The 27655-nt window shown below is 44.2% G+C and overlaps 1 protein-coding gene across 1 annotated transcript in view; it reads right to left on the reverse strand.

Moving 5' to 3' along the window:
* Positions 1–27655, reverse strand: part of LOC129778553 (microtubule-associated protein futsch) — a 233080-nt gene that overhangs the window by 20293 nt on the left and 185132 nt on the right. The window contains exons 4-6 of the mRNA XM_055785521.1: positions 18818–18990; positions 18109–18490; positions 446–12706 (exon numbers count right to left, since the gene is read on the reverse strand). Of these exons, the coding sequence (XP_055641496.1) occupies positions 446–12706; positions 18109–18490; positions 18818–18990 (12816 nt within the window). The remainder of the gene's footprint in view (positions 1–445; positions 12707–18108; positions 18491–18817; positions 18991–27655) is intronic.

Here is a 27655-nt window from a genome sequence, read left to right on the forward strand (position 1 = left end):
GAACGTGTATTTTTAGTGAAATCGTATTACTCAAGTAACCGAAGCCTTAATGAAACTTTGTACTCTTATGGTAAAAATTTCAAAATTTCTCGTCGTCGTCGATTAGAGTTGTGCATGACGAATTTTGTTCATCGTTTAAAACGCGTTATCGAAAATAGGGGTGGTCACATCGAAAATGTCCTAAATTAAGCTTTATTTTTGTGTTTTAAAAATAAAAATCGGTTTACTTTTGTAAATGTTATTAAAATTTGTTGCGTTTAATCTGAAAGACCCTGTATTAAAAATCATGATTTTCCATATCACAAAACATTTTCATGAAGCGTTCTAATTGATTGTTTCGAAGAATCAGGAAATCAAGAATCAAGAATGATTCAAAAAAAAATAATAATAGAATGTGCATGAGAAATTAAAAAAAAACATAACATACAAAGCAACAACTACTCACCTAAATCTTTATCTTCCCAAGTTTGCTTCGCCTCGAGCAGGGCGTTGTACACTTCGCGGCTTGGTTCCGTGCCGGAGAACACGTAGTAGCGGGCCCGCACCCGCTTGAAGAACTCCACGTTCGCGTAGTACGAATTGCCGTGGTGCGGCACGTACGACAGGTCCACGTACACCGGGGCGGCTTTCTTCGACGCCTTGATCGGGGACTCCGACCGTTTGCGTAGATTCTTTTCGTTGTTGAGTTTCGTCTTCGCGCTGATCATCATTTTGCGTTCCTTCTTGGGGGTGGTCTTGTTGTTGTCGTCGTTCATAGCGGCGGGCGACGGCAGTCCCAGCGGTTTTCCCCAGGACGCCAGGGTATCCTTGGTCTGCTCGGACTGAGACTGACTGACGCTGGTGGTGACGGTAGTGGTGCTGGACAGAGCAGTGGTGGTCACCGTAGTTTGTGCTTGCACGGAAGAGGAAGATGCTGTCGGCAGACCACTAGCGGTGAAGTCCAGCTCTTTTTTGGTGGCTTCGGCGATGGTAGTAGTCGCGGACGATGAAGTCGTTGTTGCGGCCATGAATTCCTTGTCGCTCGAGAAGTGCATCGACGTTGTCATCAGATCAATCTGATTCGATTTGGTGAATGTCTTGTCGAAGTCCAGATCCGCTTCGTCCAGATACTTACGCTCACCGGACATCTTACGGTGAGTGGAGTCCAAACTGCTGTCCCCACTGGAGGCGTATTCCATGTAGGTTTTCGTGAAATCTCTTCCGGCAGCAATGGGAATTGGTGTCGATTTGGTGACAGACGGAGCGCTTGTGACTGGCGTATCAGATATGTCTGGTAGCTGTCCGTAGAACGAGGTGCTCATTGGATCAGGTTTGTAGGCGGATGCAATGGTGATTGCCGATTTGACCTCATCACTGCCATACTGTGGGGGGAGCTCATCCTGGCTGTCATCGATTTCGATGTCCGATTTTTTGCTCACGCCGGAACTGGAATGCTGAAGATCGTAATCGTAGGTGTATTTGGTACTCGGGGATAGGGGAGCTTGCGAGGTTACACTTAGCGGGGATCCAGGAGCATCTTCATCATGCCAGCCGGCAACGATGCGTGAAGCTTGTCCCGATGAGATATCTGACCGCGGCGAGAGAACTTCTTTCTCGTCATACTCTTCCGCTAGGCTTCGATCTTCGGTTGTCGCCAGGGAAAGGTTTGCGGGTGTCTTGGGTGCTTCTTTGACTACTTTGGTAGTGGTGGTGGTGGTTGTGACGCTTGAGGTCGACAGTGACTCACCGGCGCTGCTGACATCGTCTTTCTTACTATCGGTAGTTGTTTCTGTCTTCTCAGTGCTTCCAATCTCAAACTGTTCGCCATCCTTGATTACGTAACTCGTAGTCGTGGTCGCTGTTGTGGTGACCGTTTTGGTTCCATCGGCCGCCTGCTGCTTGTCGTCGGGAATTCGTTCGATCTGAGAATCGATCACATCTGGCGTGGAGGTGCGTGTCATATCGGGGGTGCTCATGCCGGAGCTGGTTTTAACGTCGTCAGTTTTCAGAGTGTCGACGATCTTGGGGAACGGCGACGTTGGTTTCGGGGATGAATCTGATGTTTCAATACCTGAACTTTGGCCGAGGTTGATTGATTTGGACGCGCTATCTGTACTACCTGTGTGAACGGACATCAGCCCTGGGCTGCTCTTGCCAGATGGTACAGATTCTTTAGGTGTTGAAACACCAGATACATCATCCTTGTGTTGCTTGGCCATCTGACCCGAGGAGGAGACGACGGTCGTCATTGTGGGGCTACCGGCGATTGTGCTTTCGACATGTTGCGCCAAGCTGAAGCCCTCCTTTACGCTCACATTTGGGCTGATTGGCGCGGTTGGTGGTGTTTTGGTGCCACCAAGCAGCTCGGTATGTTCGACCTTTGTGCAGACACTTGTCGTCACAGACTGTGAGCTGGAATCTTCCGTTGCACTGGTCGTGATTGTAACATGTTTAGTAGCGCTCTCCGAGAGACTATCCTTCTCGATGAAGGTGTTAAGGGAAACTGAGCTTTCTTCCAGTGAGTCTCTGTCGTGGGGACTAGTGGATTTGATACTGGAAGTTTGTGATTTGTCCTTCTCGGTCGACAGAGGGGTTGACTTGCCGCTATCGAACAGAGGGAACGAAAGTGTCTTTTCCTCCGGCTTTGTAGGTTCTTCCTTTCGCTCCAATTCTTTAATCATGTCGGTAACAGCCGTTGACATCTTTTCAATTTCCTTCATGGAACTCTCGGATTCCTTCAACAATTGAACCATAGCGGGGGGAACTTTGGAATCGGGAGTTTCTGGGACATCATCGTCCGTCTTTGCTATTGGGAATCCTTCGGATTCCGGTTCCGACGGCTCTTCAATCGGGAATTCACTCGCCTCGAAAAGTGGTTTGCCAACTATTTTGGATTCGCTCTTATCCTTGACGAGTCGCAAGTCGTCGATTTTGGTGACACTGTCACGTGGCGATTTCAGTATATCCAAATCATCTCGTGAGGTTGTTGTACTTTCCGCCAGCACTCCAAGTGTACTGGCTTCGAGTCCGATTCGCTGCGTTGTGGATGAGAGCACAGAGGCGAGTGATTTCGAGCGGGAGTCCTTGACGAAGATCTTTTCCTCGATATCATCTCCGTGATCGCTGGCAACGGACGAGCGACGACGCTCTTCTTTCGACGCGGATTCACGTTGCGAAAGCGATTCTTCCGGTTTTTGTTTCGATTCGACCGATTTATCGGACACGTGACTAGCAGCCGATGATGGGCGTGAAGTGTGCTTTTCGTCGACCTTCAACTCCGATTTCGATTTCTCAGATTCCAAGGGTTCACCGGTGGTCTTTTCACCAGCTGTAGCATCACCATCTTCGCCACAGCTAGCAGGAGACTCGGGACGTGAAAATTGCTTCTCATCCTTGATGGGTTCGCCATGATAGCTAGCGGCAGAATCCGGCCTAGCGAGATCTTTCTCGGGGACGCTTGATTCGGGAGCCTTCGGTGGTAGTTCCGTATCATCACCACAGCTGGCTGGAGATTCTGGCCGTGAGTAATCTCCCGTTTCTTCTGGCAGAGGCTTCTGATCTTTACCGTCATTGCCCTCCTTTGTTTTGATTTCCACGATCTCTTCTTTCGTCGATTCAGTCGTTGTAACTTCGGCAGACTTAGCTTCGTCTTTCTCTTCGGCACAGCTAGCGGGGGACTCCGGACGGGAGAAGGCCTTCTCATCCGGGATCGGTTCCCCGTGATAACTGGCGGCCGAATCGGGACGGGCCAAATCCTTCTCGAGGTGTGAAGATTCTGGTTCGCTGGGTGGAATAACTGCCTTATCGCTGCAGCAGCTAGCGGGCGATTCTGGCCGGGAGAAATCCCCATCGGTTTCGGGTTTGTCGACCAGGGCTTTGTCTTCAGATTTCACCGTCACTTCCTTGTCTTTCTCACTTACATGGCTGGCGGCGGATTCAGGCCTCGTAGGAGCCTTTTCTGCCTCGAGTTTGTCACTAACGTGACTGGCGACGGAGGCGGGTCGTGAAGATTCTGGTTCCTTCTCAGACTCTTTAGTCTCTTTGTCATGCTTCATTTCAGTCGCAGCGGATGGCGCAGACTCTTTGGGAAGCTCGATACCGGATACCTTCACATCATCCATCGATTTCTCGCTGACGTGACTGGCTGCTGATTCAGGCCTGATTTGTTCGGATTTCACGTCCTCTTTTGCTTCAATGGGCTTCTCTTTCTCGCCAACCAGACTGGCAGCGGACTCCGGACGGGATGGCTCCTTTGCGGTCTCTTGTTGCGACTGACCGTCACCAGCCGGAGATTTGTCTGTCTTATCGCTTGCAACCGATGCTGGTCGCGATTCTTCCTTAGCTGCTGATTCTAGCACTTCTGGAGCAGTTTTAGCCGCCGCCGCTTCAGATACTTCATTCTCACTTACATGGCTCGCAACGGATGAAGGTCGTGTAGGTTCTTTCTCGGGTTCAACTTTGGGTGAAGTGTCATCTTTTTCGCTTACGTGGCTGGCCGCCGAGGTCGGTCGTGAAGGTTCTGTCTTCTCAACAGTGCTCTTCGAATCGACGGCTGGCTCCGGTTTGGTTGGTTCTGCTGCTTCTTTCTCGTCAACTGCTTTACCGTCACTTGTAGCGGAGTCTGGTCGGGAGGATTCTTTTTCAGAAAAGACTAGTTTATCGCTAGTCGCAGACTGCGGACGTTCTTCTTTGTCGAGGATTGTTGCCTTTTCTTCTTCAGCCTTCGATGGAGCAGGCTCGGATGGAGGCACATCCGCTTTAACTACTGCTTTCTCATCGGTTTTGGGTACGGGTTCAGGTCCAGCTGCCTTTTCAGTCTCTGGTAGATTGTCGGCAGTTGTCAATTCAGGTTTTGTGGATACTTTTGTTGGCATGTCATCCTCTACCGATTGTTTTTCAGCCGGAGATTTGTCACTGGTGGCCGATTCGGGTCGTGGGACGTCTTGTGCAGCATCAGCTTTGTCGACCGGCTTGGTAGTGATCGGCTCGGCAACTTCTTGATCGGCTACTACCGCTGGCTTTTCTGAGACAGGTTTGTCACTAACGGTATGTTCAGGTTGTGTAGGTACTTGTCCTTCGCTTGCCTTAGTCGGTTCCGCTTTTTCTGGAATAACTTCGTCTTTCTTACTGTCCGCAGCAATCGGCTTCTCTTCAGATTTTGGCTTTTCTTTTTCATCTGCAGCCAATGACTTTTCAGGAGACATTGTTTCACTTGCGACAGGCGACTTCGACTGTGAAGTTTCCGTAGGGGTAATTTTTTCTTCAGCCTTGACTTCAGAAACCTTTTCGTCGATTTTATCGGCTACCGGGGATTTGTCGGAGGAAGCCTTCTCGCTAACATGACTTGAGGCTACCGATTCTGGGCGAGATTCGCCTTTCTCCGAAGCCTTCTCATCTACATGGCTCGCAACGGATTCCGAACTGGATTTTTCCTTGTCTTCTGGTTTGTCAGGAACTTCCAACTGTTCGGATGGCGCTGGTTCGCTGACATGGCTAGCGACGGATTCAGGTCGAGAGGCAGCCTCAGTCTCCTTCTCATCAACCACCTTTTCATCGGACTTGAGAGTCGGATCCGGCTTGGCTGGCTCTTCCACCGCAGCTGGCTTATCAGCGGATGGCTTCTCTTCGGCATGAGTTGCAACCGACTCGGGTTGGGAAGATTTCTTCTCATCGGAAGTGGTTTTTTCGCTGATGTGACTAGCCGCGGAAGCTGGACGCGATTCTTGTTTATCGTCGAGCTTCAGTTCTTCCTTATCGCTTACGTGACTGACCGCCGACTCTCGTCTCGATTGATCCTTAGAAGCAATTGGCTCTGAGTCAGCTTTGTCTTCTTTCTTTGGATCCTCAGCCTTACCTAGTTCGGCTGATTTTTCGGAAGGTGTCTTGTCACTCGCAACTGATACCGGCCTGGATGCTTCTTTGGGTTCAGCCAACTTTTCGGTTTCAACTTTCTCGGAAGTATGACTAGCGACAGATTCTGGACGGGAAGTCTCTTTCTCGACAATGCTCTTGGCACTGTCAGTGGTTTGCTTCTTTTCAGCTTCTTCTGCAATCTCACTCACATGGCTGGCAGCTGATTCTGGCCGTGAGACCTCTTTTTCGCTCACGTGTGATGTGACTGATTCCGGTCGGATCGCATCCTTTGCATCGAATTTTGGCTCGGATTTATCTGACGGGACCTTTTCGCTCACATGCGATGCAGCAGATTCTGGTCGGGAAACCTCTTTAGCTTCCCCGGCTGTGTCTTTCTCTGACGGAGCCTTCTCACTGGTATGGGATGCTACCGACACTGGCCGAGAAGCTTCCTTAGCTTCCTCTGGTTGAGCCTTTTCACTTACATGAGATGCCACCGATTCTGGCCGTGAAGTCTCCTTGACGTCTTCCGATGGCGTCTTCTCACTCACAGACTGTTGTGAGGCCTCTTTACCATCGACCGATGGAGGTTTCTCGCTGACATGCGATGCAGCAGATTCTGGCCGAGAAGCTTCCTTCGTTTCCTCGGATGGGGCTTTTTCTGATGGAGCCTTCTCACTGACATGAGATGCTGCCGACACTGGCCGGGAAGGTTCTTTAGGTTCCTCCGGTTGAGCCGATTCTGGTCGAGAGGCGTCCTTTGAATCCTCCAACGGGGCCTTCTCACTCACATGTGAAGCAGCAGATTGTGGTCGGGAAGTCTCCTTAGCATCCACTGAAGTAGCTTTCTCATCCACATGGGAGCCTACCGATTCTGGCCGCGACGCTTCTTTCGCTTCGTCGGATGAGACTTTCTCCGATGGTACTTTCTCGCTGACATGGGATGCCACTGACTCGGGTCTTGAAGCTTCCCGTATTTCCTCTGGTTGAGCCTTTTCACTCACATGGGAAGCAACCGATTCGGGTCGGGAACCCGCCTCCTTTGCTTCCTCCAGCGAGGTCTTCTCACTCAGATGCGATGCAGCTGACGCTGGCCGCGAAGCTTCCTTGGTTTCCTCCGCTGGTACCTTTTCAGCTACCTTAGATGGAGTAGGCGACTCAAGCGAAACCTCCTTGGATTCGATTTTAGGCGCTGATTTGTCGGATGGCGATTCCTCGGTTTTCTTACTGACTGTGGATTCTTCGACATCAGGCTTAGGGCTGTCAGCTGGAGTTCCGGTCGACTCCGCTGGTCTTATCTCCTCACAAACAGCATTTACTGCTTCCACTGGTGCTGTTTCACTTACGTGACTAGCCGCAGAAGCCGGCCTGGAAGCGTCCTTTTCTTTTGCACCTCCAGCCGAAGCTTTCTCCTCGGATACCGACTCCGTCGGGATGGATTTCTTCTCCTCCGTCTCGGGAGTAGCCTTTGCCTCCGTGACAGCCTTACCAGCGTCAGCGGTAGACTGTTCGGACACAGTCCTCTGACTAACGATCGATTCCGGGCTGGACAGCTCCTCCTTTTGCTTCCCGACAGACGCATCCACTTTCTCGTCCTGTTTATCGGAGTCTTTCAGGAATTCGGAAGCAGACTTAGCATCCGCTGCGTCCTCCCTTATGTCACTAATGTAACTGGAGATGGAATGGGCCCGAGACGAGTCCCGTTCGTCGATGATCGAACTTTCGTCCTTAGTGTAATCGCGCTCACTGAAGGTACTGATAGCGGACTCTCTTCGGGAATCGTCAATCTGTTCGTACTGTTCCTCGATTGATTCCTTGCGGTCTTCCGAGGTTTTGGCGGGCGACTTCTTCGCATCGGTGACGACAACTTTCTCCGGCAGTTCGTGCTTATCCTTTTCCTCGATTGATGTCGGTGAAGTTTTCAGATCGGGAGAAGACTTACCGGATGATGCCGGGCTAGATTTCTCATCTGGTTTGACTTCCGGCAGCTGAGGTTTCTCTAGTTTTTCCTCGGAAGCCTTCGGTTTGGGGGTGGAATCCTCGTCAACCTTAATTTCAGGAGTGGTTCGACCGGAAGCCTGAGGCTCTGGAGTAGCGCTCTTGGAGAACGTGATTGTTCCCGCTGGACAGATGACGGTCTCTTCACCACCGTCTTCACTGCTCGCGGTCACCAACATGCGCTGAACGGTGCTAACATCTTCATCGCGGGCGACTCCCTGCGAAAGCTTGCGCTCCAGCTCGTTCGGATCGAAGTCGGGGATAATTTCCTCCAGATCTTTGTCCGATTTCAGAACTTCGGCCACGTTTGCCACAATTTTGGCGACATCCTCCGGAGTTCTGGCGCGCTGTGGCGGAACAAATGCGTCCAACTTTGGGCTCGGTGTCTTCTTATCGTCTTTCTGGGGCGGAGTGACACGATCCTCTTCGTCCTCCTCTTTGATGTCACGGAGGTTGGCATCCTCAAAGGAGGAATATTTAACCTCTTCGATCACAAACGAACCCGACATCTGTTTAGCCTCCAGTTCCTCAAGTTCTTTGTCTTCATCAATGTGTTGTGGGATGTTGACCATTGCCTTAATATCGCTGATCTTATCCACATCACTGACTGGAGAATCTACGGTTGTAATATGCGTCTCGCGCAGTTCCTGCGTGAAGCTTCGTTCATAGCCGAATGGTGTTTCGAACGCAGCTGCTGTCTCTGTGGCAGACGGAGCACCCTTCGCGAGTTCCTTCTTCTCGCATATTTCTTCCACTTCCTTACCCTTGAGGTCTTCAATCTTGTCCGTAACTTCTTGGAGCTTGACTTCCATCTGATCGGTCTTATCTTTGATCTTTGTCTCCACTTTGTCAGCAATCTTCTCTATTCCGGACTTGATTCCATTGGTAATGCCACCAAAGAACGAGCTAATTCCACTTTTGGCCTTCTCTTGAGCCTGCTCAACAGTTTTGTTGATTTCCTCTTCCAGCTGTTTCTTGCCCTCATCAAGCTTTTCGGCAACCTCCTCCTTAATATCTTTGGCGTGTTTCTCAAGCTCTTTCTTCTCAGCGACGATAGTGGACAGTGCTTCATCGGCCCTTACGGCAACTTGTTCAACGTCTTGCTTCAGGACTTCAACGGCGCCCACTATGGTGTCATCCAATTGTTGAGCTTTTCCGCGCAAATCCTCGCTTACTGCATCGGCCTTGGCTGCCACACCCTTCAAAACATCATCGGCAGCTTCCAGGGCGACCTTTTCCGCCTCTTTACCTAGCTCAGCGACGGATTCTTTTACCTTTTTGTCAACGTCGACAACTTCTGTTTTAACTATGTCCACAATCTCCTCCTTACGATCGGCGATTTGCCTCACCATCTCGTCCTTGATCGCAACCAGATCGGATGTTGTTTCCTTCGCTTTATCGTCAATGACCTGTTTCAATTCTTCCAATTTTTCCTCCGCCTTCTCGGGAACTGCCCAAATTTCGTCCAATACTGATGATTCCGCAGGCACCGGAACCTTCGGTTCAACCTTCTTTGCCACAATGATTTCTTCGTGGACCGATTCTTTGTCCTCATCATCCTCGCCCTCGTCCGCTTCCTGTTCCACGGGCTCAGCTTGTGGTGCCTTTGCTTGACCCTTCTCCGCCGTCACCGCTTTGATTTCCACTTCCGCGGGAAGAATCTGCGATTCCAAATCCTTCAGAATGGTTTCCTCATCCAGCCTGTCCTTCGCCGGCGAAGCCTGCGTATCCAGCTTTGGTGGTTTGTCCACTGCGATGTTCTTTTCCACCTTTTCAACAACCTCCTGAACTTCCTTCTCCACTGCCGCCGCCGCCGCCGCCGCCGCCTCCTCCTGCTGGACATCCTTAACCGTATCACATAGTTTATCACTTTCTGCCGACTTATCCACTACTACCTTATCAGTCTTCTTTTGTTCCTTCACATCAGTCTCTGGCTTTTTCTGGGCAGCATCCCCAACCTCCGGTTTTTCCTTGGTATAACGTTCCTTCTCGTCCTCCTTGTCCTTGTCCTCGCTGTACTCCTCGAAGTCGGCTTCCTCGTGCACCGGCAGGTCAGCAACCTCGTCCGGCGTCTTCACCACATCCCGCATATGAGGCTGCTGGGCACTGAAGTGCATCTTAGCTGGAGTCGGTCGCTCCATGGGTTCGTACACAGTTGGAGCTGGCGGAGCTACCTCGACCTCTTTGGTTTCCTCTTTGACGTGTTTCTCCTCGATAACCAAATCTTCCTTTATCTCATCCAGCGGGATGCGTTCGTCTTCCGGAAGGGTTGGAGCCGTCGTAGTCGCTCCCGATTCGGCCGTTGCCGAAACTCGTTCCTCGTGGTGGCTCTCATGGGGCGGCTCGATGTGCTCCTTCGGAACGGGTTCGGGTTCATTCTCATCGCGTGTATCACTCGTTTTCTTTGTGCTGCTTATCTTCTCATCGGGACTAATAGAAGAGATTTCCTCAGTTTTTAGACCATCCATGGAAGTCGCCATTTTAGATTTAGCGATTTCCTCGGCCGAAGCAATTATCTCCTGCACTTCTTCCTCGAGGTCCTGTTTGTGCTTGGGCGATAACTTTTCGCCCTCTTTCGGCTCTTCTTTAACCTCCTCGACGACATCTTTCTTGTCCACCGATTCCTTATCTTCCGCCTGTGCGTCTTCCTTCACTTCCGCGACTGGCTCTGTTTCTTTCTCGCCTTCGATAATTTCAACCACCTCAGCTGTCTCTCCTTCAACCTTCTCTATGTCAGCCTTCTCCTCCTTCTCACCCTCCAGGCTGTCACGCTTGCGTTTTTCCGACTCCTCCGAGTCTCGTTGATGTTTCTGGATCTCCTCCTCTTTGGTGGCGCTACTCTCCGGCTCATTGATCGAATCTTCCGTGTATTGCTCCTCCTTCTCGATGATCAGATACTCTTCCTCCTCCTCCGGTTCCGTAGCACTGTCCTGAATCTCCCGATGTTCGGAAAGCAAATCTCGCCGTTTAGCCTTCTCCGAGTCCCGTTTGAACACGGCTTCGATCTCGCGGACTGCTTCCTGTTCTTCCTTCAGCTCCGCCAGCTTCTGCTGCTGGGTTGGATCCATCTCGGTGACACCTTCGCCGGAAGTGGCGACTGCTGCTGCTGCTGTATCGGCAATGTGTTTCTGCACAACCACTCCAGCTTCGTCGGCACTTGGCGTCGATACCAGGCTAGAATCAGTGGTTCCATTTTTGTCCAGTTTTGCCTTGCGGATGACTGCATCCTTTTCCGACTTGATCAACTTCTTGGCCTTGATAGGACTTCCACCGACAGCACCGACCGGAGCTGCACCTTTCGGTCGTCGGGATATGGGTTTGCGTTCGATTTTAGGTGGAGTTTCTTTCTTCTCCAGTGGGGCAGCGGCTTCCTTCTTCGCTACAGTCTTAGGAGCGGGCCGTTGACGAGCCTCGAGAACCTTTCGATTGTTCGCGTCTTTGGCACTCTTAGCCGGGGTGCTCTTGGGACTCGACTTGCCTGGTTTGGAACTGATCGGTTTGGTTGTTCTGGGTGGACCTGCTGTCTTTTTTGTCTCTTCGTCTTTCTTCTCCGACACTCCGTTGGTCAATTTCGGTTCGGCTGTCTTTTTCGGTGTGGTAGGGGATGACTTGATGGTCTCATCCTTCTTCTTGATTGCCTTTGTCGTGGCCTTTGGAGGCTTGGAGTCAATGCGGGACCGAGTGGTTGTTTGTCGGCTTGGTCGTTCGGCCGCTTTCTTCGCTGCCTTGTTGGCTTCTTCTTTCACCGTTGAGGTCTCCTCTTTCGTCTTGGCGTCCCTCTCAGTGGACGCTTTCCTTTCGGTGTCGTCTTTTTCGGAGCCGGCGTCGGAAGCTGAGTCTTTTTTCTCTTCCAACTCTATCTTTTTGCTCGATTCGATCAACTTATTGTCGATCTTTTTGACCGACTCAGTTGATTTGGTCTTTGCCGCTTTCAGTTTTCCAGCATCGATTTTCGCAGCGGCAACAGTTGCCACCGTTGACTTGCCCAATTGCTTCTCCAGTTTTGTTTCCTCTGCCGAACTGTCCATTATGTCTTTGTTGGCGTCGGCCAGCTTGTTGTCGATTATTTTCATCTTATTGCTGTCGAGCAGTTTATTATCCTTTTCCGCCGACTGTTTCATCGACTTGGATGGAAGGATTGGCTCGGGCATTATTTTATCGATGGATGACGATTTGAGTGATTTCTTGGTGATGGCTTGGGTCGAAATGCTTGGCGCGATTGACTTCACGGTGCACACCGGGTTGCGCATGAACTCGACGTTTTTCATTTTCTCCAGTCCCTCAAGTATTTTGTACTCCGGGGCGGATCCGGGGAAGAGTATTCTCGTGATGTTGTCGTCCGGATTCGCCGGTGTCCACACTAGCAGGGCGCACACCGAGATAATGTTTTGAATGGGGAAGTTGAAATCTTTCGAATCTTTCGGAGTGAACAGCTTCGGATCGGCGGCATTCCACTTGGCGAGGAACTCTTTGACCTCCTTGGAGTCCTTTGCCGGGCTAATTACGTACATGTCCAGCGTGCCGTGACCAACTTTGTGGTACAAATTGATGGGTTCCACGTCGCGATAACAGTTTTGTGCCTTCAGATTCAACGATTTGAGATTCGTTACAATTTGGTGTCCTTCCTCGATCAGATCCACCAGCAGCGGATCGCGATCCTTGTCGCCGTCGGGACTCAGCAGACTCTTGCGCTCGGGAATGTTGCAGAAGAAGTGCCCGATCTGGGGGTACACGTGGGCCTCATTTTTACGCTCGACGACCGCTGAGATGCCCTTGATGTTGGTGTTGTTGATGCGAGTCATCAGAACGGCGTCCAAGCGGTCCAGATGGCGCACGAAGTCCCAGAAGCACGACTTTCGACTGAAGCCACCATCGACTGTGGAATAATCGAAAGACAATGTAAGTGTTGAGTATGTTTGTGGAGGAATGTTGTCGTAGAACTACGTGTATTACTTCTGTACTCGGATGTTTAAAAATGTTCAAAATTTCGAAAAACGAGAGTGTTATGTTTGGGGTGCAAGGTTTCGAGCGTTAATACCTTTTCGCCGGTTGAACAAAGCGATATGACAATCACTTCATTCGAAAGGTCTAAGAGCGGTGTTGCAAACTATTGAAATCACAAAAACATATAATTTTGGATTCCTGCTTGAAAAACCTTCTCAATCATGATTGGTCAGCGGTTGATGCAAGTCATCGGTTGGCGGCAAATATACTATAAATGTTGTGCTCGTCCTGGCCAACCTCAGTTTCTATTTTGCTACTATGTTGAAAGGACGCTACCTTAGAATGCATTCAGTGTAAAATATACCTGAAGTAAGCAAACAACAGAGCTTGCACTGACGGGTAGAAGCAAGACAGAAGAGAAATATTTTACCCGTTTTATGCCAAGCGTTCGAAAAATTGTACAGCAACTTTGATAATTTTTCATGGCTTTGGAAAGCAGCCATATGGTAACGTTTTGGCATCAAATGCTAGCTTGGTCTATTAGCTACCACTTACTATTGATTGCATTCAATTTTGTATTTTGTTTCCTTGTAGATGAACTGCCTTTGTTTCCATCTATTTTATTTTCCTTGTTTTCCATATTTCAAGGGCATGTCAACAACGTAATGCTTTCATGTTTAATGTTAAGGTTTTACATTTTCAATTTGTTTCCATTTTGTTATTTTACCGTTCGCGCGCTGATTCAGCAACCGGAAGTCGCATGCTAGCGTTTCCTGTATGGCTCAACCGCGATTTATGTTTTGTTATAGTTCATAAGCTAGTAGATAAGGAAAAAAAATGTAAACAAGATGTTAATAAAAAGCAGTCTAGCCAGTCGGGTTCGCTGAGCTGCGGAAGGAAAACAATATGAAAATGTTCGCCCTGAAGACGCCAGAAGAGATTGCCAAGGTGGTAGGATGTCTAATTAGGGATTGGATGGGTTTTCCGGGTCCTAGTTTTTCGGAGGGCTCAGCGAACATGTATTCCGCCAATCGGTTGTCCAAGTGAATATTAACACATATTTTTCATTCTAACACATATTGTTGTAGTCACATTAAGTTACATAAAGTTACAGAAAAGACTACAATCAAACGTACAAAACTATGTGGACATGGTGATGGGTTCTGTCCAACTAGCTATTTTTCCGACTATTTTTACTGCCCTTTCATCGATGAATCTCCTATTGTTTTTTGTGAGTTATCGAGATTCGTAAACGGTGATGGGATAAACTCACAGCATCTCGAATCGACATCCGGGGGGTGTTATGCCTGAACAATGTCATTTGGCCACAGTTTATCGCGTCAAAAAGTCTCTACAGGATGATTATAAGCAGCGGAAAGCAACGCAACGTAATCAAATCGGTCCGTGCGAAGATTGCTCTTAATCCGGTACATTTTATCAGGAAACTTGCCAATGAAACCAATTTTTCTGAAAAGTCCATGCGAAGAATCACACTGTCATAACGTGCACATGGCAGTCGATGTCGGAGGACTACGTTCGAAAGGCTTTTTCTAGTTTCCGTAGTCGTATTGCGGATGTCATTGATATAAATGGAGGACACATTGAGCAAATTTGTTTGAAAGAACCTAATAAAGGTAACTAAACTCGAAAATGTTGATATTGTTGCTTTAAGTAGTTGAAAATAGGATTTGCAAGAAATACCTCAACCAGAGATGCCAACCTTCCTAATTTTTCAGGATTTCCCAGGCTTTTTGGCACGTTCCCTGACATCCTGATAAACAATGTTGCCTGATTTTTCAGAAATGATCGTGATTTTCCCTGATTTTTATACTTTTTTTTTTTTTTTTTGAATGAAAAGTATACATAGATAATAGACTGGAATCCGTGTCAAAGTTTTCCTGATAAGAAATGAGAACTGCCATAACTGTCATACTAACTCTCCGGTCCGCACATGTATCATGCATACATTAAATTACAATCGTTGCAAATCGACTGCTTTTTCAGAGTGAAAATCCCGGATTATTTTCACTATGCACAAATGTTTCGAGGCTCTTGAAAACAGTCCTAGATAATTCCATGAAACCAGAATATCTGACAAATTTAAGAAATAATAACAAGATTGAGTTTGAGGAACAACATTACTTTGAATAATATGTATGTACGAGTAGCTTCAAAGTTATTGATGAAGGAATTCGTTTCAGAGTGTAATATTACTCATATTGCTATTAATATTACTAATATTGCTCGTCTGATTTGAAGTAGAATCATCGTTAATGGTGATACTATAGTAAATATATCTGTCTTCGAATCCAATAACATCTAAACTGAAAACCATTCAACAATTCCACTGCTGATATACTTTCCTCATTTGGCGAGTAAAGATTCATTTCAAAGTGTGGACGATGGATACAGAGAAATTCTGAATATTGATTTTTCTGCAATTCACTGTAGAGATGCTGTAGGTAGAATAGAATTGGATATATGCAAGCCTGCCTATAGAAATGATGCTTTCTTTTTCCCAAAGATCGGCACCAACTTTCCGGATAACCCAATATGCAAATATTCATTGATGATTTTTATTTTTATTCCCTGCCTGATTTTTGAAAATTATAGTTGGCAACCCTGACCACAACTTTCTCATTTTGTCATGCCACACACTGTAAGTAATAAAAAGCGAATTGGATGTTCATATACATTGCGAAAAAGAGCTTGTGTGAATTTAGGAGTGTGCTCAAACTTATTGGTGATGATGATGTTTTGAATTATGAAAGCTAAACTTTCTCAGTGCATTCGTCTCTAGCCCTGAAAAGGTCAATTTGGAAATTCAAACTAAACTTTCGGCCCTGATATGCACTAGGATTGCGCGATCTTTATAAAAAGATCGATCTTATCGAATCGATTTTCCAAGCGGCCTGGGGATCGATCCACTGATTAAATCGGTACTGAAGAATCGATCTTTGCTGAATCGATCTTTACCGAATCGATTTTTGAAAAATTAGAAGCTTGTTCTATATGAATGTCGTCTCATCTTTGAACAGGGAATACAAATTCCATATTTTTATTTCAATATCAAAAGCATTTTGTTTTGTTTCTCAGCATGAAGGTCATAGCCACAGGGCATTCATTTTGTGTTGTCAGGTTGTCATTTTATTAAATAAATTAATTGAAAAAGCATAATTAGAAATTCAAAACCCGCTCAAAACTCGGCTGACAATAAGAGCCAAGCAGTTACAGTTCATCCCCTCAGTAGCTGCCGCTAGTTCTGTCTCTGTCAGCATTTGAACAGAGATAATTCGTAGAAGAAGCGATCAAATGTTGACATTATGTTTAAAAAATGTTAGGTAGCCTTTGGTGAGATAAAAAATCGATGTATACTGAAAAATAAATCTACATAAAGATCGAAAGCAACAAATCGGTTTTCTCGAGTATAAAAGATCGATCAAAAAAAAACGTCGTAAATCGGAATGAAAAAGATCGATCTTCTAAGAATCGATCCGAGATCGCCCAATCATAATATGCACTGTTAAGACTTGAATCTAAATCTGAATTTTGAATTTCAAATCTGAAACAAAAATAACAATTTGAATTTGATATAAAATTCAAATTTGAATCAAAATTCTATCGTGGAATCTGAAATCTAAAATTGGAACTGAAGAGTACGTTTCGAATATAACAATGACATTTTTTTTAAACATAAACTACTCGAGTAAAACACTGTTTTACTGTTTGTAATCGATTTTTGAGATCGACAATCGAAAATCTGGCATCCTAATCCTTAATCCTAAAATTGAAAAATTGAATCTAGAATTTAGGAATTTTAATGTGTATTTTGATCTGAATCTAAGCCTTGAGATCGATTTCTGGAGTTTGAAATTTATATTTTATAATATGGAATGTGGAAACTAATTCCAAAACCTGAAATCTATAATCTGAATCTGTAATTTGAGTATAGAATCTGGGCATGGAATCTGATTCTGAAATTCGAATTTATGAATTGGATCAAGTATAAAAACCTGAATCCGATTCATAATCTGAAAATCTCTTGCTAAATCTAGAATCCTAATCCTAAATCCAAAATCTGAATCTTGAAACTAAGTCTATGATGTGAAGTAAGAATTTCAAATGAAAATTACATCCTAATCATTAACACATATTCAGAAATCGAGAATCTGAGATCCAATAAAATCGCAAAACTTTATATTGAATCTAAAATTCAGAATTTGATTCCGGGGGTGTGTATCTGGAGTCGGAAATTCATAATTCATAACACAGTATGGAAAAATCATCTCTACAATCTGAAGTCTCAAATATGAATCTGTAATTTGAGTTATGAATCTGATTCTTAGATTCGAAGTTAAAAATTGAATCGAAGATAAAAACCTGAATCCAGTTTCAAATTTAAAAATGGAATCCTGAGCTTGAGCTTGGGTAGCCAAAATTTGGACCTGGAATGCTGAACATAGAAACTGTAATCTGTAATTTGATTACCCTGATTCTGGGGATCAATATCTGGAGTCAGGAATTTACGTTTTATCATGTGAATACCAAACAAACTGGAATCTAAAATCTGTATCTGTAGTTTGAATTTTTGATCAGAGCTTAGAATCTGACACCGGAATTCGAACTGAAAATACTTGTATAAACCAAAAACAAAAGCCTGAGTCCAATTTAAAATCTGAATTGAAATATCTCTCTGAAAATGGATCTGCTTCTAGAGTATGAAATATGAAGCTGGAGAATTTAGAATAAAAAATTCGAATCCAGAGTCAAGAGTCCAAAATATGGAATCTGGAATTTCATTGGGATCTGGAATTTAGAGTAGTCGGTAATCTTGATTCTCGTTTCTGCAGAACTCAGTTTTCAAATTTCTGATATCTAGAATCTCAATTTAAAATCATAATTCAGAATTTCATTCAGATATGGAAGTGTGGAATTGAGAATCCTTCAACTAAATCTAATTGAATAATGTATTTTTGGAGCGTTGAAGGTTTACTTTTGGTAAGAGATGTTGGGAACTACTTGGATTTTCCATAAGTTCAGTATTTGTGTCACTCTAGACAATCAACAATCAATCAAGAGCAATCAACAATACATGTTAATACAGAGAGTAAATTTGACAATCTGATCAATTTGGATTTTAATGCTTTGCTAATCGATGGCGCCTGCACTTATTGCAAGCATTCATTCATCGGTCCTGGTCAGTTCTACCAAATATTTGCACTAAAGAGTTTCATTCTTACGCTTCGTTCTCGCTGGGAAGAATTTCGTAGTCCCACGTCAACAATGCGGTGGTGTTTAGGACACCCCCTAGTTCTAGTCTGTTTTGCCCCTTACCTAGCATATTGAATCCATTGATACCGAACAGAGCGGCATCGCCTTGCCCCCCGGGGAAGACATACAGCGTCGGGTGGCTGAAGCGAATATTGCCCACCACGTCGGAACTTTCCAGCAGCTCGGAAATCTCCGTCGGCACGATCATCGACGCCAGATAGTCCACGAAGGCGTTCAACTTGTCACTGCCCGAACTCAAAACGTCCACCGGATTGAGCCGAATGCGACAGAGCCGGGCAAAGGTCTTGTCCTGGATCGAGGCCCAGTTGCCAACCGGTGCGCAGTGTACATCCATCGTGATGGTGTCCGGATAGGCGCGCAGGACTCGCTGTACCTCGTGCTCCTGGAACGCCTCCAGGAAGTCCACCACCGAGAAGGTACCGTCCTGAAATTGAGGGGGAGAATGATTTATTTTTACAGCACTCGTGATGCATCATTCAGTATGCATGAAGTTATTTCGGAAGGAATCCAACGCCAATTAAAGATTAACGAACTAATTTATCGAGAGGGATAAACACCGAATTAAATTAGACCATTTTCTGCCCTGGAGATACGGAAGAGCAGCTGAGATGAATAATAAGAGACCCAGCTTAATTGATTTATGGGTTTTGTCTTTAAGCTTATCATTTTCGGGGTTGGCTAATTTCTACATCGACGCCAGCTTTGCTTTAGGACTCGAATCTCCTGCGGTGAGTTCTGATGAAACGCTTACCTGTAAAATCCAGGAACCGTTGGCGGTGAAGGTATAACCGGTGTGGATGATGTGTCGGTGCCGGGTGAAGCTGCTCAGCAGATTCCGTATGCACTGGACGAAAGTGTTGATCTGGGGATGGATCAGGATCTCCGTGACGAGATTCTCGCTCGCATACTGGATCAACCGTTCACCTTTAAGGAAGAGAAAGCGAAAAAATATCTCGATAAATGTATATTTTAATAAATAGAGAAGATCAACAGGGAATCTCAATAATAGAAAGAAAAAATACTACAACTTGTATACTTCACAACCATGGAACATGGTCATAAGAAAAATCCACCACTCTAACGGAGATGTAATTTCGCAAACTAATTGAACCATTTTTCAATCTGACTCTGCGGGAAGGTTCCTTTTTTTCTTTTTGCTCGGGTTCGATGTTTTGTTAGCATCCCGTCAATTTACTCTCTCCCACGCAGAATGTTGTGATTCCACCGAGCATCACATAATTTACATACCGTGTCGAGAGGAACCCGTCGGACAGTGTTCATCGTTCCCCGCCGATTGATGTAATCATTCGGTAGAGTAATCCCATCAGCTTCAGGGCAAAAAAAATCCTGAGGATTTTTCCTAAAATTGAAACAACTCATGTGTCGATAGTGCAAAAACAAGGGTCATGCCCTGATTGAGGTTACAGCTCAATCGGGTTGCTTCCGCTCTTGTGTAAAATGCGGAAAGTCTCCGTTTCCAAAGCAGCACTGCATCCATGCAAAATTTACCCTCCCAATTGAATTCTTTATATCCTGCCCGAAAGCACTGCAGTGCCTTTGTCTCTCTCTCCGTCGTCGAAATTGACAAATATTTGAACGATGCTGGAAGAGGTGAACGAAGCGAAACGTGATCAAGCGACTGTATTGAGTGCACCTCGAATGCGAAGCACGCGAATAAAGTAATATTTTTTTCTCAGCAGGTTTACATAAAGGTATGAAGAAGAAATTCTCAAGCATCTCATTGGCGGTGCTGCATGGCTGCGGAGTGCTGTTCGCGGCGCAAATATCGCTCTTTTTTGTTGCTTTTCTTTGTCGCCGTTGAATAACATCGGCTGAACTTCTTTGACGACAAATTTTGCCGTTTCAGGCGAGCGAAATGTTCACTAAAATGCCACTCGAGCGTGTTTTCATCGCCCATAATACGTAATAAAGCCACAAATTGAATTTAGTTGCCCGCGGTGGCCCATGCTGCGCACAGGTTACCGCCATAAACTTGGCTGATTCGCGATAAAAGTATCATCCGATGGGAGAACATGATATGGAAGGACGAACGTGTTCCAGGTGGCGAACAAAATTGATTGAGTGCTGTGGAAGGTAGTGTATTACTGATTAGTGAAAATGTTTCAGGTGAAGAAGGTTTACCTCCGTTAGCAAGCAAGTTCATTAAGATATACGAAGTTCGTCTTTTCAAAATTACTGACGAGAAATTGGCTAGCAATCTGGCTGCAAATGACGACTACGTCAATAAGTTCTCTGCACAAATGCAAACAAGAAACTTAAGTCCAAGAAAGGATTAACGTAAAGGATGCGATATTTTGGATTGCGGATTCTTGGGATAAAGTTCCTCAGTTACAAGTTACAATTTACTCTCCCACCCGGGAGAAGGTGAAAATAAGGATGACTTACCACTGGCTGTTATTCAACCTGTTATAAGGCCCCGTGAAAACTATGAACGAATCGACTCCAACTTCAGAAAACATAGTTCTTACAAGAGGAATAACACATAATTACCATTGACAAAAAATTAACATTGAAACAGTTGAAAAAATTGGTGGCAATATTGTTGCAACTGCCCTTAAACCCCAGAAACACAAAAAATGGTTTCTAGGTAGAGTTAGAAAGAAAAAAAAACATTAATTTTTCATCAAATACACGACTTTTTTATTTAAAAACTGCATGATCTTACACAGTAGATTCCAAATAGTACGTTAAAAGTGCAAAACTAATCAACTTGTTGCATTTTCAACGAATTTAACCAGAATTTTTGGCCGGCGCTCGAAAATTGCGGTTTTGTTACATGAAAACGACTCCCAAAATAATATCGCAAATTTTTAGCAGCCCAAAAAAATGGAGTATTGCCAGATACCATTCGAAGTTTTTGGTTAAGTAATATATTGAAATAATATTCCAAGTGCAGCGAAACAAATACTTTTTGTGGGTGATAATATAGTTGCCACGGGCTTATAGAGGGTTAAAAGCGTCTAACAGAAATCAAGGAAAAAATTTTGCACTCAAACGTAATAGACTAAGGAATGCTGAGTTTGAACTTATGAGGGATTGTTGAAAAAGAACGCAATTCCACGGCAGATGACGATATGACGACTCCTATCTATATAATAGATCCTTGAGGATTGCTATCAACCGGTTTCTGATGAATCGGCGTTGAATTCTATTGACATTATGATCAGATATGCTGAAGAATATGGCTGATCTCGTAATTCTCAATTTTAATTGCGTGAGTTGAGGTCGAATATCTTGAAGAAAATAGCAGATAGAAATTTATTTTGAGACAAATTTTATTGTAGATATATTTTATTGGAGACATATTGTGGAGCCGATCTGGCGTAGTGGTAACATCCATGCCTCTCACGCTAAAGGTCACGAGTTCAATTCTCACTCCCGACATTCTTCCAAAAATGGAAGTAAAAGTGACGAACCAGCCAAATGAGTTGAAAGTCACTATAATACAGATAAAAAAAAAGATATATTGCCTTGATGTACATTTCTATTGAAAAAAGAAGCATGCGATTTTACACACATTTTTGAAACGCGAATGTATGTAAAATCGAGGTATATTTATATATGAGCAATTCTACCCCAAATCAGCCGGCTGCTGACTTGACCCTCTTCGATTTTTGACGTAGGACTACGTCTTACATTAAGGGTGCCAAATCAAAAAACAGGTCACGTTTTCATGAAATAAAGTTAACGTTAATAACTATTTTTGCTGCGAATGGATTTTAACGATATGCATACCAATCGAATCGGAAATTTTCTAAGATTTGTTTGATATGCTACACATTACAATCCCATAGTCTGTAATGGCCATTTTTTCTGTCCTTTTCCGAACAGAGCTGTCAATAACGTGCCACCTATGCGGCCGCTAGAATAGAAACAACGAAGCGAGATAGCGAAAAGAGAATATTTGCGAAGTAAACTTCACCCTTCCATAGTAAGAAAGCTGTCGCTAGCGTATAAGTATTGCATCTCCTCTGAGGAAAATTCTCAGAATCTTTCTGTGTCCGAAACAACAAAGGTCGCTTAGTCTGCTCGAGCTGTGAACGCTAGCGAATATTTCACTTGAACTGCATCTGGCATTGCAATCAGAGCCATTCAATTATTTTAGTTGCCGTTCGCATTTGCTCTCGTGCGCATAGGCTCTGTTCTGATGCAACAAGCTCCTAACTTTGTTGATGGTTTTGACCAAGAGTCGAGAAACGATTTTTCATAAACGGTCATTCTCGAGATGTTTCATTTTTATCGCTGCAACTGTGTGCATCTGTTAGTCGCGTATTTGGTGCTTTTTGAATGACGATGCACGGAAGATGCCTCTCGGTAAATACTAAGTGCAATGCGTGCATTGATATAAAGAAACAAATTGCGACGAATTGACCAATTAGTGTATTGTTCTCGCAAGAAAGAATCGTTGCTTCTCGAAATGATTCTACAAAAACTAAGCAAGCCATTAATCTTTTTCAGGAACTTTTTACTAAAGAGTTATTTATAAAATTTCGACGTATTCGCAAATAATATCCGAAATGATAAACCAACAAATTAAAAAAAAAAAGATTGTGTGGTCCTACGTCTTAAGCAGTCGTGTCTCGGATATAACCCCTCAATTTTTTTTGAAACTTGGCATTTATGATAGAAACTACCTAAAATCACAATTTTCATGATCATAAGACCAGGTTTAATTACGACTGATTTTTGAAGAGCGCGTGATTAAAATCATTGATCTTTCATTCAAAAAAATCGTAAATAAAAATCCAGATGTCTGATTAAAATATGATGTATGACAAAGTTGTTGAAAAATAAACGATCCGTTTAAGAAAATAAAAATTTGTCATTTACTGTTAAAAAATCTTACTCGAAAATTTAATTTAATATTTGAAACTTTTATTTCTCTTTTTATATTTTTTTTGTATTTTTTTTATTGGAAAACCCTCTCAATTTAACAAAGTTTGACCTATAGTGGTGCCGTGGTAAACTCACCATAATGGATATATGATTTTTTGAAAATTTTTGAAATTTTAATACCATGTTAAATCTTAACCATTTAAGAAAAGTAACATGAAAAATAGAATCTTCATCAGATTTTTCATGAAAAACTATAAATAACGTTTTATTCAAGGACTAACCGCTCTCGAGAATTCTGGTTTCCTTATGGAACTATGGAAAACGTAAAACATCCAGCAAAACTGGGTTAAAGGCATTACTACCTCATGACCTCATCAAAAAAAATACAAATAAAAAGCAGAGACTGACTGCGAAAAAGATATCCAACCGACATACACTACATTTTGTCATCGATAATCATCCATACTGCAAAGAAAAATATACCCACTTCTATTTCGATGAAACTTTGGAATTGTGAACTATAGTAGATTTTTATAACAAAATAAATGGAATGGTTCAGATCGATTATCATACGTTACTATTTGCGTCACGTTTCGATGAATAGGAAACTCTGAGGTTTAAATTGAGAAGCTTACAAGTGAGCAGGTTACGAAAAAAATAAATTGTAATGTTTCCCCAGGCTTCAGGACACCAACCGTTTTTGTGGCAAAAAATTCATGAATTTCGAATAAGGTGGGGAAAGTAAAGAGAAAATGATGAATAATACTTAGTGTGACATGTTGTTTGTACTAGAAAGGTCGGTTTTGAATATCATACCCGTGCTATAAATTAATATAAATATAACAAGAGATCGATTTAACCTCGTGTATAATCTTAAATGGATGAATCTATTAGGCTGTCAAAAAAGTCCTGCGGTATTTTTTTTTGAATTTTCATTTGTTCATAAAATTAGTTATAATCATCTGTTTTAAGTCGAATATGCGCCGTTTTGTTCGATGACTTGTTCCCAACGAGATGCCAACTTCATAATACCCCTGTTATAGAAGCTCGCTTCCTTATTGGCAAAAAACTCGGATAGCCAATTTTCACAGGCCTCTTTTGTGGCTTACTTCTGACTACCTAGCTCGTTCGCCATGGACAAAAACAGGTGGTAGTCACTTGGTGCAAGGTCCGGACTATACGGCGGATGCAAAAGAACCTCCCATCCGAGCTCCCGGAGCTTTTGGCGCGTCACCAAAGAAGTGTGTGGCCTGGCGTTGTCCTGATGGAAGACAATGCGGCCTCTGTTTATCAAAGATGGCCTCTTCTTCATGAGTGCTACCTTCAAGCGGTCCAGTTGTTGGCAGTACAGGTCCGAATTGAGCGTTTGGCCATAGGGAAGCAGCTCATAATAGATTATTCCTTGACAATCCCACCAAACACACAGCAGAACCTTCCTAGCCGTTAATGAGGGCTTGGCCACCGTCTGAGCCGGTTCAGCGGGCTTCGACCACGACCGTTTGCGCTTCACGTTGTCGTAAGTGACCCACTTTTCATCGCCAGTCACCATCCGCTTCAGAAACGGGTCGATTTTGTTGCGATTCAGCAGCGATTCACATGCGTCAAAGATGTTTTTTTTGCGTCAACGTGTGTGGCACCCATACATCGAGCTTCTTTGTGAATCCAAGCTTCTTCAAATGGATAATAACGGTTTGATGACTTATCCCCAGCTCTTGGCCGATGCTACGGCTGCTACTATGCCGGTCTTTCTCGGCTAATTCAGCGATTTTGTCGCAATTTTCGACGACAGACCTTCCGGAGCGTGGCGCATCTTCGACGACCTCTACACCAGAACGAAAACGTTGAAACCATCGTTGTGCGGTGGAAATGGAAACTGTATCGGGCCCATAAACTGCACAAATTTTATTGGCAGCTTGAGATGCATTTTTGCCTTTGTCATAGTAGTACTGTAAAATATGTCGGATTTTCTCTTTATTTTGCTCCATATTTGCGACACTATAACTCACGAACTACTTAACCAAACAAAACACTGTCAAGGACTATATAAATACCTTTCCAACAAGCTATAGTATGACTCGGTACAATGAATACAACTAGAACTACGCGCTTACAACGACACCTCGCGGAAATACTGTAGGACTTTTTTGACAGCCTAATATATATATATAAAAATGGATTTCTGTCTGTCTGTCTGTCTGATTCTTATGGACTCGGAAACTACTGAACCGATCAACATGAAAATTGGTATGTAGGGGTTTTTGAGCCCGGGGAAGGTTTTCGTGATAGTTTGAGCCCCCCCCCTCTCTAAGGGGAGGGAGGGCTGCCATACAAATGAAACACAAATTTCTGCATTACTCGAGAATTATTCAAGCAAATGAATTCAAATTAGGCATATTGAGGTTTAATGGTGCAATAAATGTTTTTATGATGGTTAGACTTTCCATCCCCCTCTCTAAGGGGGGGGGGGGGCTGCCATACATATGAAACACAATCTTCTGCATTACTCGAGAATTATTCAAGCAAATGAAATTAAATTAGGCATATTGAGGTTTCAGGGTGCAATAAATGTTTCTATGCTGGTTCGACACTCCTCCCCCCTCTCTTAGGATAGGCTGTCATACCCTCCCTGTCTAAGGGGGAGCTGTCATACAAATGAAAAACTAATTTCTGCATAACTCGAGAACTAATCAAGCAAAAGAGCCAAATTAAGCTTATGGAGGTTTTAGGGTGCAATAAATGTTTCTATGATGGTTAGACTCTCCTCTCTAAGGGGGGGGGGGGGGGGGCTGCCATACAAATGAAACAAAAATTTCTGCCTTACTCGAGAATTAATCAAGTAAATGAAACCAAATTTGGGATGTGGAGGTTTTAGGATGCAATAAATGTTTCTATGATGGTTCGACACTCCTCCCCCCTCTCTAAGGATGGGTTGTCATACCCTCCCTGTCTAAGGGGGAGCTGTCATACAAATGAAAAACAAATTTTTGCATATCTCTAAAACTAATCAAGCAAATGGAGCCGAATTTGGCATGTGAAGATTTTAGGGGACACGAAACGTTTCTATGGTGAATAGACCTCCCCCCTCTCTAAGGGGTGAAGAGGAGAGGGGTCAGTCTTTATTCTATCATATTTTCTGTCTAAAACATTTATTCCATGTAACGGAGAAACATGTTATTTGCAAGTGGTTGAAAATCTTGAACGAGAATTGTGTCTGAAAATAATCTGATATTATAATGATGAGTTTTGGTAGAAGTACTAAGAATTTTATAATAAAAGGTAAATTCAACGGGGTCGATCAAAAGATCAATCAATGAACAGTTTTGCGATTGGACTCATGAACATGCGCTTGGTAAGAAAACGTGAATGTTTGGAGCTATTGATAACAAAAAACAAATTTTGGGCGGGACGAAGTTTGCCGGGTCAGCTAGTGTACCATATGTATACTACGATAAGAGAATAAAGTGTTGATTTTTTTACTTTGCACTTGATAGGACACCATTCTGCTCTTATTATTTTCTTATTCAATTATGCATGTACAAATTTTTTTTAATGATCTGTGGTAACCCATGTTCACTAACAATATTTTCCATCAAATTCCGTCAAATTTCAGTACCATAACCATTAGGTCATTAGCGTTGTCTTCAGTTTTTACATTAGTTTCTTTCGGAAGGAAAACACGGAGACATTTCAGATGAGGATCGATTGGGTGATTTAGACACATGGTGTGTAATGTACAAGTGTTTTTCCTCGAAAAGTACGGGTTCTTCCGGTTTGACTTCAACACGATCCTGGAGATCCATCGTAAATCTCGCTTTGTCGAATAGATTGCTTCTACAAACTTATTAAGCGCCATTTTACGCCATCGATGAGATTGCCTGGGAGAACATCGCAGCAAGAGTTAGAGCTTTCTTAAAGCCATCAGTTTAACGATTTCTCGTAGCCGCAGATAGTACTAATCAATCAGAAATGGAAACAACATCTTCTAGCGATCAAACAACGATAGAACCAGAAGAAGTGAACGTTCAAGGACTCAACTCACCAAAGTTTTGTGTCCAGAAAACCCAACTTGACTGCGCGCACTAGACCGTGCATTCTTTCCACATAAAAGTACATAAAAGTAGCAATTATGTAAGGAACGACAGGCTTTCAGAAACTAAACTACATTTGGGGTTATAAAAAACCCTCCCACCATGGACGCGATCCGCAGTCTCCTTTCCGTAACATTCAACTAATGCACTGTGCTGGCGCCCTCCTGTATGAAACAGTGCTGCCAGTGCTTTTATATTTAAACAAATTTCATGTAGCCGCCTCTTAATTCACTTTAATGAAGTCTAATTGACACAAATTCACGCGGTGGTGCTGCAATCTTGATACTGTTTTTCACCGTTCTCGATCGCCATATTGCCCAACAGCGCTCGCCGCCATGCGGAGCAGAACTCGAAGGTACATTGAAATCCACCACCGGCCATAGATAAGACCCTTATCGTTGCCACGGTTGATACGTGCCCGGCTCGTGAAGCACCGTAACCCGCCTTGATTGCCAATCGCGCTCGCTAGTGTAGGGTTCCCGTGTAGCAACTGGGGAACGGATGAGCTCACTCCCCCAACTCGGTGGTACAGCGCACACCGTTTCATACCTTGTGGGAATTGGCAACTTCGAAGGACGTAATTGTGTTATCAGTCTACATCTTGACTAACCACTTCGGCTGCAATAGGCGAATGTAACCGCGAA

Source organism: Toxorhynchites rutilus, chromosome 3, assembly GCF_029784135.1.
Source record: "Toxorhynchites rutilus septentrionalis strain SRP chromosome 3, ASM2978413v1, whole genome shotgun sequence".
NCBI lineage: Eukaryota > Metazoa > Arthropoda > Insecta > Diptera > Culicidae > Toxorhynchites > Toxorhynchites rutilus.